This window comes from Leptodactylus fuscus, chromosome 10 (assembly GCF_031893055.1).
Source record: "Leptodactylus fuscus isolate aLepFus1 chromosome 10, aLepFus1.hap2, whole genome shotgun sequence".
In the NCBI taxonomy this organism is placed as follows: domain Eukaryota; kingdom Metazoa; phylum Chordata; class Amphibia; order Anura; family Leptodactylidae; genus Leptodactylus; species Leptodactylus fuscus.
Window position 1 is genome coordinate 25,160,237 of NC_134274.1, and position 15,659 is coordinate 25,175,895.

The window sequence follows — 15,659 nt, forward strand, 5'->3', positions numbered from 1 at the left end:
CATTACCATGTCCCTAAACACTCTGATACTATGTAGTTGGATTGTAGAGTATCAGGCTATATAGGGAACCACACCCAACTAGTGACACTCAGCTGTCAATTAATATGAAAAATGGACTTGCGCCCTATAGAAAATATTGCCGTGACTTTGTGTAGCAAACTAAAGACTACTATAATAGGACATTATAATGCAATTATACTTGTAGAGTTTTCTTCTATCATATGAATCCTCTTTCTATGTCACCCATCGATGACAAGCCACTCAGCCCAGCAGGAGATGTAATTTACGACTCAACATTGTGATATATAATACAGAACAATCCCCTGTGTGCTGCAAACAAAATCTTCACACTTGGCTAATGTGCGGCTGACCCAGCAGATGTAACATTAACACAATATTGTGCAGTGATTACATCAGGTCCTTGCCATAAAAGTGACAGTACCTGCTGAACAATGTGTGATTCACAAGGCTCTTAAGTAGTAATCCCGCCACTAAAAGCGCTGAAGACGAGCAGCACCATAGAAGAATGCTGAAACCATGCAAATGACTAATGGGCTACTTGCTGCCTCCGATGGGAATCGTATTGCCAAGAACAACATCAATACATATAAATATTGCTGATTCCACATCCCAATGTGTGACAACAGTAAGCAAATTTGTCAAAAAACACCCAAAAACTGAAAACTAGCTCTAAATATAACAATCTGCAACATCACATGGAGGTGGAAGTGTTCTTCACAAAAAAAAACTACGCCAAGGATTACATTTTCTAATATGCAAAAGAGAATGGCATCCTGATAAAGAAAACCATCACTTTAACGGGTGGCATAGTTTGGAATAACAAGTTTCATGAACCCCATTAGGGATTTTTCGGGCTAAAAATATAGATGACGTAGATCATTATCAGATTGGTGGGATTCCAGTACCTGACACCCCACTGATCCACAATTCTAAGCAGCTGCTGTACAGAGAAGGAAGCAGGAAGCAGACAGCGCTGTACAGAGAATGGAGTAGGAAGCAGACAGCGCTGTACTCAACATAGTGGTCAGATCAGGTTACTGCCGATTAGCTATATTATTAAATATACGTAAACCTTCTCCAAAGCTAGTGGTGCTCGGGGCAAACGGGAGATGGTACAAGTCTATCAGACGGGAGATGGCAGGGGTCTATCAGACGGGAGATGGTAGGGGTCTATCAGACGGGAGATGGCAGGGGTCTACCAGACGGGAGATGGTAGGGGTCTACCAGTTGGAAGATGGTAGGGGTCTACCAGTCGGGAGATGGTAGGGGTCTATCAGACGGGAGATGGTAGGGGTCTATCAGACGGGAGATGGTAGGGGTCTACCAGACGGGAGATGGTAGGGGTCTACCAGTTGGAAGATGGTAGGGGTCTACCAGTCGGGAGATGGTAGGGGTCTATCAGACGGGAGATGGTAGGGGTCTATCAGACGGGAGATGGCAGGGGTCTACCAGACGGGAGATGGTAGGGGTCTACCAGTCGGGAGATGGTAGGGGTCTATCAGACGGGAGATGGTAGGGGTCTACCAGACGGGAGATGGTAGGGGTCTACCAGACGGGAGATGGTAGGGGTCTACCAGACGGGAGATGGTAGGGGTCTACCAGACGGGAGATGGTAGGGGTCTACCAGACGGGAGATGGTAGGGGTCTACCAGACGGGAGATGGTAGGGGTCTACCAGACGGGAGATGGTAGGACGTCTACCACACAGGGGTAGTAGAGGTTTCAGTGACACAAGCAGTGCTCTAGGGAGTGGAAGCCCCGCCCCTGGTACACCAATAGCCTAACTTGCATATGATTTTAAAGTTGTTTTTCTCCAAGTCTACAAGAGGTACAAAGATCTGATGCTTATCACTGTAATGTGCTCTGTAATAAGGTGGTTACAGAATATTCTTGGGGGAGGTGTTAGACCCCCTTTATAGAGAGGTGGTTCACTTTAATACCACCTATCATAGAATATAGTTCATACTAGATACACTGTCAGTTTCCGGTCCTGTAGATGATCAGATGGCAGATTCTTTTGTGGATCCAGTAGCGAGGAGCAATACAAGTTCTCCTGTTACTTTTCTCATTCCTTTTCAAACTATTTCTGGCTCAAAAAACTGCAGTATAAAGCGTGAGATAAAGATTTGTGTGTGAAAGCGGCCTGATTGTTCTTTCCAGCAGTTGGAGCATTGAGATCATACAGCACAGGAGCCACAGGCAATACTAACTCCTAGCGGCTCCTCTGCCAACCATCTGCAAACATAGGATGTTTTATGGCCACCTGTGCTTACTGCTAGGAAGAACAGAGCTATAAACAATGCCAGTGTCCTGCGAGGAATGGAAGATCTCCGCTACTGTCCTGCAACATTACCTAAATGCTCCCGCTCATAAAATGAGTAATAATAGGAAACCAATGTATAATATCTGAACATGCAGGTGATGATGCAGAGACAGAGACAAAGCGCACAGTTTAAAGGCTATTGACACCTTTGCGAAAAAAATTTCTTTGACCATTTAATGAATTTCTGAAATAAATAAATCTAAATGGACCTGATAATAATTCAGCACATTATCACTGCTTAGCCAGCTCACAGCACAGGGTAGGAAAGGGGGGAGGGGGGGGGGTCATCTACAGCAACTCAAAGCACAACATGGAGAGGGGATCATCTACAGCAACTCAAAGCACAGCATGGGGGGATCATCTACAGCAACTCAAAGCACAGCATGGAGAGGGGATCATCTACAGCAACTCAAAGCACAGCATGGAGAGGGGGGGGGGAATCACCTACAGCAACTCAAAGCACAGCATGCAGGAGAGATCATCTACAGCAACTCAAAGCACAGCATGGAGAGGGGATCATCTACAGCAACTCAAAGCACAGCATGTAGGGGGATCATCTACAGCAACTCAAAGCACAGCATGGAGGAGGGATCATATACAGCAACTCAAAGCACAGCATGGAGGAGGGATCATCTACAGCAACTCAAAGCACAGCATGGAGGGGGGATCATCTACAGCAACTCAAAGCACAGCATGGAGGAGGGATCATCTACAGCAACTCAAAGCACAGCATGGAGAGGGGATCATCTACAGCGACTTAAAGCACAGCATGGAGAGGGGATCATCTACAGCAACTCAAAGCACAGCATGGAGAGGGGATCATCTACAGCAACTCAAAGCACAGCATGGACGGGTGTCATCTACAGCAACTCAAAGCACAGCATGGGGGGGGGTCATCTACAGCAACTCAAAGCACAGCATGGAGGGGGGAATCATCTACAGCAACTCAAAGCACAGCATGGAGAGGGGATCATCTACAGCAACTCACAGCATGGAGAGGGGATCATCTACAGCAACTCAAAGCACAGCATGGACGGGTGTCATCTACAGCAACTCAAAGCACAGCATGGAGGGGGGTCATCTACAGCAACTCAAAGCACAGCATGGAGGGGGGAATCATCTACAGCAACTCAAAGCACAGCATGGAGAGGGGATCATCTACAGCAACTCAAAGCACAGCATGGAGGGGGGAATCATCTACAGCAACTCAAAGCACAGCATGGAGGGGGGTCATCTACAGCAACTTAAAGCACAGCATGGGGGGGGGTCATCTACAGCAACTCACAGCACAACATGGAGGGGGGATATCTACAGCAACTCAAAGCACAGCATGGAGGGGGGTCATCTACAGCAACTCAAAGCACAGCATGGAGGGGGGGGTCATCTACAGCAACTCAAAGCACAGCATGCAGGAGAGATCATCTACAGCAACTCAAAGCACAGCATGGAGAGGGGATCACCTACAGCAACTTAAAGCACATAAGTGAGGAGGGATCATCTACAGAATCGCATAGCACAGTGTAGGAAAAGGGGGGGATTATCTATCTACAGCAGCTCACAGCAAGGCATGGGGGAGATCATCTACAGAAGCTCACAGCAAAATGTAGGGGAAAGATTGTCTATAGCAACTCATAGTGTGGGGGATGACAGTCTACAGAGCTCACTTTGGAATAAAGGAGGAGGGAATCAAGAAATATACATCAGAAGGGAAGAGGAAAGATATATGAAAAACAAGATAAGCAATAGTCTTCTTTACTACAGGACATGATCATTTTCATCCATAGGTGTCTATAGCATTAAAATCTCTGTAATGAACTCAAATATTCTAGAATAAATATCATTGACATAAGTTTCCATCCTAAACTGACTGCACTGTCATATTTACGACTACTTGTGACCGTATCCTGAGCAGATGATCGCTGGCTGCCTTTATCTGGGTCACTAGTCTCCTCGGGAAAGTGAACAGAGGCTTATATACACAGTGTAGCCTGATGCCCTATACAGAGACAGAAGGACAGAGAGGACGATCAGCTACAACAACACGCAACATAGCACAAAAACTATCACATATTCTAAAATATAGAGGCGGAAACATAACCTATGGCCAGAATATCCCTGGTTATAGCGCCCCCAAGCGTCAGGCTGGTACAGTTATAGGGGAGAATGTGTGACTTTATTAGTTCGATTTTAAAGAAATATTCATATTCTATAAATTGATGGCATATTGCAAGGAAAGCAATGCCTGCAAAGTGGTATTGGCAATAATGAAAGGGTTGCAATCCTAGTGTAGCACTTCTATATTGTTCCTGCACATACGCACCAAGGACATAAGCGCCAACTGCCTACAGGTCGTGTCTGCACAACTCCCACCTTCCTAAAGTGGTAGCCTATTATGGAGTGATCCCTTTTTAACAGTGACATCACTATAACCCAAATTTCACCTGTCTTGGAGTATTCCCATAGGAGACATTTTCACGAAAGCCATGGTCACCCCAACCCAGAATGGTTGCTCTGTAGAAGACCTTTAATCCATATCTATACCGGGGATCAGCAATGTTTGTCACTCCAGCTGCTGTGAAACTACAACTCCCAGCATGCTCCATTCACTTCTATGGAGTTACAGGAACAGTAGAGCAAGTATGCATGCTGGGACTTGTAGTTGTACAAGCTGGAATGCTGAAGGTTGCTTGTCTCTGAATAAACATCTGACAGTTTTGGCAGGATGGAGAGGAGGCGACTGTGAGTGGGCGCAGCTCTCTCCATTGTAGTTTATGAGAGTTGTGAAATACTGGAGAGACCAGCGAGCCTGTCCCCTGTACTATGGGGTGCCGGACAGGGGAGAAGTGGATTTCTCCAAATAGGTGACCATAAATGTCTTGTTTATTGCAGTACGTGGTAGTGGTAATCCGACAATGTGGCCTTCATTACACTAGGATTTATAAGGTCAAACCTCTGAATTCCAGCTGGAGATTTCTCTAGTATCATGGGGCCAGTCATTGGGTGGTCATAGTACAACGTTATAGAAACCCCCTCCTCTCAGCCCCCCAATCTACTAGCTCTATACAGAAAACGCTGAGATTTGTGAAGTCTTTACAGTTTGTTGCGTCCCGGTCACCACTTATAAAATGAATAAAGCAAACTGGGCAAGGAAATAACAATGACAAGAAAACACAGTAATAATTTGCTGTGCAGCTTGCTGGCGCCATGCCCTTCACATGCCTGCAGGGCAGACCTGCCATTGGCACAAAAGCAAAGAGATGAACTCACATCTGGGGGAATCCTGGCGCTGTCTTTCACGCTGTTCCCTTCCACAGTAAGGTGATAAACTTGGCCATCTGTGTCTGCAAATACAAAGTGTTCCCGTGCAGAGATATTCTGGCTCAGCTCCGACTTGCTCTCGGCCTCCTGTAACAGACTAATACGGCAGGTAAATGCTGGCGCCAGCTACTTGGCGATTCTCTTTAGCGCTCTTCCTTCTAATTGCCTCATTAGTGCGGCATTAATGCACAGCCAGTGGCCATAATGGGAGACATCTACAAAGCGGCAAAGCAGCAGCTCCCGTCATCAGTCCTTGACAATAATGGGCCTTTTTTCTTTAGAAGTCTGTGCCTTCCTTCTGCCAAATCACCCGCATGGACAGTGACTGGCTGAGGCGCAGTAAAGCAATATAATGCAATAGCGAGTGGCAGTCGTGTTATCTAAAAGGATATAGAACGAGTTCCTTTCTCGTAAGCAAGCAGACACACAAGTTAGGACTTTGCCTTGTATAGGGGCTGCGCTTGGTATTGCATCTTAGCCCCAGTCATTTGAATGGGACTGAGTTGCAGCGGGGTCATATGACCAACAGATGTGATGTTACTGCATGAGAAGAGGAAGTGATGCCCAGTAACATAGTGCCAGATAAACCATTTAAAGGGATTGTGCCAAGTTTAGAAGTTACCCCCATCCATACGACAGGACAGAACCATGATTAGTAGGGGCCATTTTTTCTAATGGAATTAGCACGGTCTTTCCAGCCATTCTCTATGGAAGTGGCAGGGGGCATGCTTGGCCCAGTGCTATATCAGGATGGGGCAACAAGGACTCCGTTCAGGGGACTGGTGGGGGTTCGGTTATTCAAACACCCATTAACCCATCTTATTTACAACTTCTAACCCCTTTAAGCACCATGGTATCTTTTGTAACCAACCCCACGGGCAACCTGGTGGCTTAGTGGTTAGCAATATAGCTTTGCAGTATTGCTGGAGTCACAGGTTCAAATCCAAGGAGTTTCTATGCCCCCCCACCCCCCACACACTCGGCAAAGACATATTGATAGGAAATTTAGACTTGGGACAGTGTTGCCTATATTTGTAGAGCGCCACAGGACTACGATGGCGCAAAATCAGCATTGGTGGGTATTCTGTATAGGCTGGAAGAGCTCCAGTCTGTTCAAGTCAAAACTTTGTTATAGTTATAGAGCCCTTTGCTAGTTGCGAAACGTGATCTCTGTTATAAAACATCAAACTTCATTTGAACTAGAAACGTTCAGCTCATTTGTGATTTCCAATACCCTTTTAACTTCCAATGCCGCTCCCCTGTCTCGTATGTGACATATAAGATATGGTGAGTAGGCTTTGAACTATTAGTACAGTGCCAGAGAGCTGCCAGATGTATTACCTGATGACTGAGGACTCGACACCGCTCAGATCAGTGTCTGAAGAGACGGTCTGACGTGCCATTGCCTCGCGAGCTGCCATCTGTTTCTTACGAAGACTCTTCAGATTGTGAGAAGGGGACCATTCCTGAGACATAAAGGAGGAAGAAACCGCTGCGTGACAATGCCAAGCAAATATTCACAGAGCAAAGCACTTCAGAAACATTATGTGGTTTTCAGAAGGCGAAACATAAAATGAGATAAAGCGGACGGGAATATATACATAAGGCTGGCCACCTGATTTCTAAAAGAAAGTAGTGGGAACTTCCAGCACCCCAACTGATCAGGTGATGTAAGGATTCGGGGCAGCTCCAGCAGACAAATCCACAGCGATCTAGTACTGAAGACCTATCCTAAGCATAGAGTCCCACAACACCCCAGGTCTAATGGGTACGATAATATATATAACTGGTGCTACGTCTAGGTTGTTGGGAGTGGTCCCATGTACTATGATACCTGGCTGCTACTTACTATAGACTTCAAAGGAGACTGTGGAAAACTGTAGATCCTCTCCTAGTCCTTACCCTTGTGAATCAATTATGTGTGTATATATATATATATATATATATATATATATATATATATATATATATATATTCATATATTCAGTTACTCTCCATATCATTATGAATTTTTTGGTTTCTTTTTATACATCGACACACATTTCATACACCCCCCATTCTGTTCCTCCATCATTATCTCTTATGATTTCCCTTTCTCCCACTCCTACTCCTTTTTTCTTCCCCTTCCCATATTATCTTATTTCTATTTCATGTCATCTTTTCAATTTCCTCTCTTTCTATCGTCCCCTAACATCTTAATCATGTCTTTCTATTTCCCATTCCCCCCTTCCCCTTTCTTTTTTCACCCTATCCCCCCCTCCTGCGTCTCTCATCCCCTCTTTCATATCTCTCATTTTGCCACATTTTCCATCCCTCCTGTTTTTCTTCTCTCTCTCCTTTCCTCAATTTCCTTCTCCTCTCCATTCCCTCACCGCACCCTTTTCTCTTTTGCCCCCTCTTCTCCTCTTGCACATCTCTCTCCCCCTCTGGGCATCTCTTGCACATGCCCTTTCCTTGCAGGATTCCCGTTCTTCCTTTCCCGGGCTTCAATACCTTCCACATGTCACACACTAAGCCCCCCACGTAAGCACCGGCGTCCCTGTGTCGGCCTCCTATACATTTTCCCGCCTTACCCACGCATTCATTCGCTTGTTATCTACTACATCACCAGGGTAAGCTGCCTGCTCCGGTCCTTAAGTTATTTCATTTGGTTTCCTCATATCGTATTATCTTCCTCCCACAATATCTATTCAGTCCGTCCTTACTTAGCCATCCATTCCCCATGTCACATTCATTATTTATATCCAGACCACCTGCAATTTTATTTTATTTATTTTATTCATTTACCTTATTTATCAACACTTTGTATCTTTTGTTTGTTTATCCATTTGTTTATTTATCTGCCAGTACTGTTTTTATATCATATTGTAGGGATATAGGTTGGACTTGATGGACTAATGTCTTTATCCAACCCCATCTACTATGTAACTATATTATTGTCTAACTTACCAACTCTTAATACATTATCATTAATATATATTTTTTGTCTGTTTTTCTTAGTTTTTAACTGAGTCTTTCTGCAATTTTTTTTTTTCATTTATGGCCTTTTATATATGGAATTTTTTATATATATTTATGTGATTTTTTTTTTTTTTTTTTTTACAAATGATTTATATCATGGTTGTCTATTAAATTATTTATTTTGGATTGTATATTCACCACATGTATTTTATATGTGTTTATTGTACGTTTTATACAGTGGGCCTGATGAAGACACCAGTTTACATGTCGAAACGTGTTGCTATTTAACCAATAAAGGATTACAAGCTTTCAGCAGCGCGTAATTATTCCCAGATTTTTTGTTTTTTCTGTGTACACATTATCTGAATAGGGCATTCTTTGACAGTGTATTGGCAATACACTGGATAAATGTAAGGTTACGCATCTGGGTAAAAATAATCTGGATGCTATATATGTCCTAGACGGAGTAAAGCTGGGCGAGTCCCTGGTGGAGAAGGACCTAGGTGTACATTACAGCATCCAATGTCAGTCAGCTGCTTCTAAGGCCTGCAGGATACAGTCTTGTATTAAAGAGGTAAGGACATACGGGACAGGGATGTAATATTACCTCTTTATTACCTCCAAAGACAAGGGGCACTCTCCCTGTCCGGAGAAACAAAGTTTAATCTCCAGAGTCATGTGAGGACCATGAATCTGTGGAATAGCCTACCCAGGAGCTGGTCATGACAGTCACATCTGACAGCATCAAAGTATTATATGTCTTCTTACAGCAAAATAGCATTGATGGTTATGGAAATATATAGACTGTCATGACACTTCCCATCCTCTGAACCTGATGGACATATATATATATATATATATATATATATATATATATATATATATATATATATATATATATATATATATATATATATATATAACAAGCTTGCTTTGCTGCCATGTTGCAATTATCACTGAGGTTCTGCGAGTGGCGTGCTACATTGTGTCCTCTATGGAAGCGGCTAAACAACATCCAATTATCTTAATGAATTAATTAGAATGAATCAGCCATTAGTAAAGACAAACAATGGCGTCAGCAGAACATACCAGGGCTGTTACAGTAGGGAAGACTTTAGACATCTCCCGCAGCAGGGTACACGTCCTGATATCCCACAATTCCATTGGCTTGTCTTTAAACACGACGACCAGATACTGCCTGGAATACACAAGGACAGATGTCAGATCTGCATAATCATCTCTTCATGAGATAAGAGCAGGAATATCAGCGCCGCAGCTATAGCAAATATACATCCCAAACAGAAGAAGCCGACATCTGCCACGCACTACTTGAAATGACTCAGGAGCAGCACGAGATTACCGAGATCTAGACATATCCACATAATATTTCTGCAATAGTGCGGCCATACAGGAGCGCTTACTTTAGATGAGACACTTTAATCATTTCCATGGGTTGTTCGTCATTCCCCCGCTCTCCTCTGAAAGAAATACTTCTGCCTGAAATAGAAGACAAGAGTCCATGTATGCTTGGTCAAGAAAAAGGTTCATCTGTAATCACAAAATCTCTCACAGCCAATAATACTTTCATCCGCAGTAGAGATGGATTCACACATGCAGTTTTTGGTGCAGTTTTTTGAGGCAAAGCCAGTACTGGTTCTAAAATGAATGGGAAAATGAATGGAAGGACATGTACAGCATCTTCCTGCTGGATCTCTTTCTGGACTTAGGGCTCATTCACATGGGGCAAGAAGGGGCGGATTTTGACACCGAATCCACCTCAGAATCCGCCCCCTCACAATAGAGGTCTATGCAGACCACTAGCTTCCTATTTTCCGTGAGCGGTTTGTTCCAGCTCAAGGAAAAAAGAAGCGAGCTGCCCTTTCTTCAGGCGGATTCCGCGGCTGATTCAGTCCTGGCGTTCACCTTGCGGCAGCACCCTCCGGATTGGGCCTACTCCGGAGCGAGAAGCCGCGACAGTCGGAAGCTGCGACAGTGGTGGCAGGCGCATCTTGGTCCTATTCTGACGCGGCTTCCCGCTTCAGAACCAAAATACGCGGTCCCATGCCCCGTATGAACGAGGCCTTTCTGGACTTAGAAGATGGTTATTAAGGCTAAGGACCCATGTAGTGGGCCGCAGTCAAAATGCGCTGTGGGAAAAAACTCAGTGGTTTCCTCTGGGGATTTTCCACTTCAGCTATAAATATATGGAAAACGGCAGCGTTTCTGTAGGTATAATTGACATGCTGCGATTTACAAAAAAACGCGACGGTTCTTGAAATTGGAGCATGTCCATTGCGGCCATTTTTCTGCAATGCATGGATGGGATTATCCAGAATCCCATCCACTTTACAGGTACTATAATACGCCGCAGCAAAATCATGGCATTTAAGCAATGTGCGGCCTCGACCAAAACTAGGTCATCAGTGTCAAATCATTGGGAGTCTGTCTCCTGATATCTACCAATCAGGACTGAAGGGGCAGTGGGCATGTTGGACTTCAATATGTCCATTCTCATGCAAAATAATCTGTGACCAGAGGTGGGTATTAGTGGCTCGCTCCCCTGTCCCTATTAAGAAAGCACATGTGGTCCATGGACAACCATGGGGGAAGGAGGGTGGGAGGATTCAATTTCAGGAGGAATAGCTGGCGGCCATCTGAGCCTTCCATTTGTACCTATCTAAGATGACTTCTAAACATACTGGATGTTCCAATGATAATTCCGCCTTGTCACGTGAACCGATACGGTCATAATAAAATCTGAAAACGTCTCTACTAACATGTACTGAACAGAGCTGGTGAATATTTCAGTACCTTACTAATAAACATCTTATTACCGGACCATAACTACTTAGTCCGGGTAGACGGAGGTAAGCGTTCTTTCATTTCAGCACCTCGGGGGGTTTCAGGCTTAGTCTGACATTCCCAGAATTCTGTGCTATGGATCCAGCCGCCTCACATATCACCTCTGTGCTAAATAATTCACATTGTGAAAGCCGAGTCTGCTGCCAAGCACAGCGTGAAACCACAGTACTTAACATACTGGAGAAAAGAGGTTTACTTAGTGGAGCAGTCGCCGGCCATTACAGCACTCCTAATGAGGGTTATACTCCGCGTTTCCAGAAAGATCACAGAACGCTCTCCAGGTCTGAATTACTACATCGTATACATTTGCTTTATGGCATGAAATCCGCCATGTTCAAAGACATTTTATAATAAGAGTTCCTGTTACCTATCATAGTAAATGGACCTATACTACACTGCACATAGAGAGTACTGTTATTTATTGTATAGCGCCACCATATACTGCAGCACTTTAGCGTTGTCCCATATAGGATTCACAATCTAAATTCCCTAAGGGAGGAAAATGGAGAACCTACACAATCTTGGGGAGAACATACTAACTCCTTGAACATGTTGTCCTTGGCTGGATTCGAACCCAGGACTCCAGCACTGCAATGCAACCGTGCTGATGTGAGTAGAGTACTTTGGTTGTGATAGAAGACTCAAACATCAGACTAAGCCAGTCTTTCTTCTGTCATCTCCTGCACTTATACATAGACGTCTATGGACATGTGACCTATAGTCTTTCTAGAGAGGACAGAGCAGGGATCTTCACAGTGAAAATAAGTTTAGCAGAGGGCGAGGGGCCAGCAAATCAGCCTGCTCTTCTCTCTGATATATTACAAAGTCTATAATATTCACCAGTATTATTCCTTCAGGCAAAGCTTGGTGCAATGACATTACCTAGTTAAAGGGGTTGTCCCATTATGGACATTTATCCCTATCCACAGAACGAGGGATAAGTGTCCAATGGCTAGGGACCAGATTGCCAGGAGGAACAAAGGGGAGGGGGACCGAAGAACTGCTAAAGCCTCCTTGTGAATGGAACACCTTTGCGTTACCAGCAGTCCTTTCACTTTTTTGGGGCTGCCGGCGATACCAGAGAAAGCAGTCCCAGCAGCCCCATAGAGGTGAATACTGGTCAAAAACTGGTGCTCTATTCACAAGGAGGAATATGACGGAGACTTCTGGTCCCTGATCACTGCAGGACCTGGTGGTCAGGCCCCACCAAACACTTAAGCCCTTGGGGGTTGGATCCTTTCTCCCTATCCATCAGACATAGACTTGGTTGACTTCAGCCTGGTTCAACATGGGTGTCCGTTCAGGGAGTCCACTTGGGGACCTGCCTGGATGAAACCTAAACCACATAAAAAAACAGTTACCTAAGGAAACCCGCGGACCCCATAGACTATAATGGGGTCCATGTGGTTCCCGCACGAAAAACGCAGAGAGAAAAATGCTGCTATGGAATGGCCCAAACGCAGATGTGAAGCGAGCCTTACTGTACTTGTTTATTATATTTCACATTCATAGGCACTAAGATAAATAATAAAAGTAAAAAAGAGCTCAAGGGACTGTCCCATGTCCATTCACACTTACTATATATGAGGCTGATCTAGGGGATAAACGTGTAGCGTACACATAGGAGTCCAGTTATTGAGAGTTTGATAGCAAGCATTGTTAAGTATGCTGGAAACGTTCCTTATGAAACAGGCCTTTGCCAAAAAGTTACAAAAACAGCTGAGGACACAAAGCAATTAAAACCTATTTCCAGTTATTTGCTTTAAAACTTCTGGTCAAGCTGTGCCTCGGGGTGCCCTATTATATTACAACAGGACGGTTTTATAGAAAAAAAAAAGCATGTTTTTACTATATTTTTATAGCTGTTTTCCCACCGGCTCTGACACTATTGGAATAAGTAGAAATCCTTAGAGGAGGCGGTGTTTTCATTTCTAGATCTCGATTGCAACACATCCCCATTTAAGACCCTATGCAACGTGGGGTCAGGATTGGTGTAGGAGAAAAGCTGAAACAGCCCCCCTCCGCCCGAGTTTGACCTATGCAGCTGCCCCTTCTTTTTAGTAATCTGTGCAGCAATAGGTCAATAAAGGGGGGCATTGATATCGATGTCCGCACCTTCTTGGCACCCTGTCAATCAGCTGACTATAAGGGTCCGAGACGCCCCCAATGGCCTCCACATCCCCATTTATGGTTTACCAGGCACAGAGCTGTATATTTTGTAGTATGTGTGTTTGCTACTCCAGATTTTTGATTTCCCATTCAAGTTAATGGGACAGCATTGCAATACCAGACACAGCCACTTCAAATGTACGGTGCTGTGCTTAGAAAGCAAAGGAGGGAAACACTATGCTAGTCTGAACATCATAGCCCTTCAGTCACATAACATTTGTATAGCCAACCCAAGGGGTTTTCTAGGACTTTTAACATGATGACAACTTATCAATTGGGGTCCAACACCCAGGACTCCTGTGGATTAGCTGCTTGAAGCTCCCTGAGCATCACTCCCAATTCACAAGCCATGTAACGTTACATTCTTTAGTCACATGGCCTGATCGCAGCTGTCCCATTCAAGTGAACGGGCTTAGCTGTGATACCAAGAACAGCCACTGCACAAATGTAAGGCACTACTTGGCAAATACTGAAGAAGCTGCAGCCTTTTTAAGCAGCTTGTTGTCTGGGGCCCGGGTGTCGGACTCCCGACTATCTTTTGATGACCTATCCTAAGAATAGGCCCTCAATCCTAAAGCTTGGCAACCCATGGTAACTCAATACTGTAAACCATCAGTGAACTGCCCCAAACCACCCACTTCTGGGCAATGTTTGCATAAACTTCAACCCCTTTGGAGGTCCAATTCTCAGGATATTGCCAGATAATCAGAATGGTAGGCACGTATGAGGGGGCTAGGAGTCCGAACCCCAGCCATTTGATACTGATGGCCTATCTGAAGGAGGGGTCATCAATTTTATACTCCAAGAAATCTCCTTTAATGAGTGAATGCACACATGACAAGCAGACGTACTACTAGGCACATAATGCCTTAGACACAACGGTCTGTACTAACTCACCAGTAAGAAGATCCACCAGTTGTAGCTCATTTCTCACCAATCCCGAGTTGTTTGGGGTTGAGGTGGCAAAGGAGAGGAAGCTTGTGAGACTGGTCCACTCGATGCCTCTGCAAGAAGCAAAAACATAGGGCTAAGAGTCATCGGGCGCTGGAGTGAACCCACCCTTAAAGACATTGTGTCAGGTGATATCTGCTGCAGGATAGGACAAAGGTAAAAAAGATATACTTGGTGATAAAAAAAAGTTTATGGGATTTGGATCATGATCTCCAAAAACAAAAAAAACAGTAAAATGTGATGCGACTCAGAAAGGCTGTAAGTGTCCGGACTTACCCTACCTACATATGATCCTCACAGATAGGGCCACAGAAATCACTTTAAGCAAGCCACAAACAGTTAAACTTGGAAAAGTAACGAGCGCAATGATTTTGGTTTTCACTGGAGGTAAACTTCAAAGAATATTTTTATCCCAAAAAATGAAGAGCCAGATTTCCAAATACTTTTACACTCTCCTCTGTCCCTGAATCCTGCAAAGTTCCTATATGTTTGTGGTTAAAATCAAGGAGCCAAGCGGCGTAGCGATGCGTAATTCTCTATTACATACGCTCCACAATAGTCTTTTAAGATTTTCCAAATACTTGAAGAGGTCACAATACTCTAATCATTAGCCGTTACTTCTCCGCATGCAGATGTTCCATATGGGTTGTAATATTAAAGAATTTCTAACCTATATGAAACACCTGGACGTGTCACTTGGCGTATACGCTGACTTTGATCACTGGATCTGTAAGATCTGTACAATCTGGTTTGCTGCGCCCCCCTATCAGCACTTTAGGACTGTGTGATCTGTTTGACGTTCCCCAACCTAGCGTAGCGTTACCATACAACTCACCTGACCTCGCAGGAATGTATGTTTAACTCTTTGTGGAGCAGTCCACTGGTGAGATTGTACACAAATACTGAACCATTGCTGGTACCTGGAAAGAAGGAAGAGTGTCAAGCGTTGTGAACCAAACGCAGAATTGTGAATGACGAGTATACAACTACCCCTGCGGTTAGCCGTTCTGTGGGGGTGCCAAGAGTTGGCCCCCACCAATCTGATACTGATGGTC

General features: G+C 44.4%; 1 protein-coding gene across 2 annotated transcripts in view; it reads right to left on the bottom strand.

The window, feature by feature from the left end:
* WDR11 (WD repeat domain 11) overlaps nucleotides 1–15,659 on the bottom strand; it is a 61,444-nt gene that overhangs the window by 17,312 nt on the left and 28,473 nt on the right. For both annotated transcript variants that reach the window (XM_075257483.1, XM_075257482.1), the window contains exons 11-16: nucleotides 15,440–15,524; nucleotides 14,551–14,657; nucleotides 10,044–10,119; nucleotides 9,712–9,820; nucleotides 7,003–7,127; nucleotides 5,611–5,758 (exon numbers count right to left, since the gene is read on the bottom strand). In XM_075257483.1, coding sequence (XP_075113584.1) covers nucleotides 5,611–5,758; nucleotides 7,003–7,127; nucleotides 9,712–9,820; nucleotides 10,044–10,119; nucleotides 14,551–14,657; nucleotides 15,440–15,524 — 650 coding nt within the window. The remainder of the gene's footprint in view (nucleotides 1–5,610; nucleotides 5,759–7,002; nucleotides 7,128–9,711; nucleotides 9,821–10,043; nucleotides 10,120–14,550; nucleotides 14,658–15,439; nucleotides 15,525–15,659) is intronic.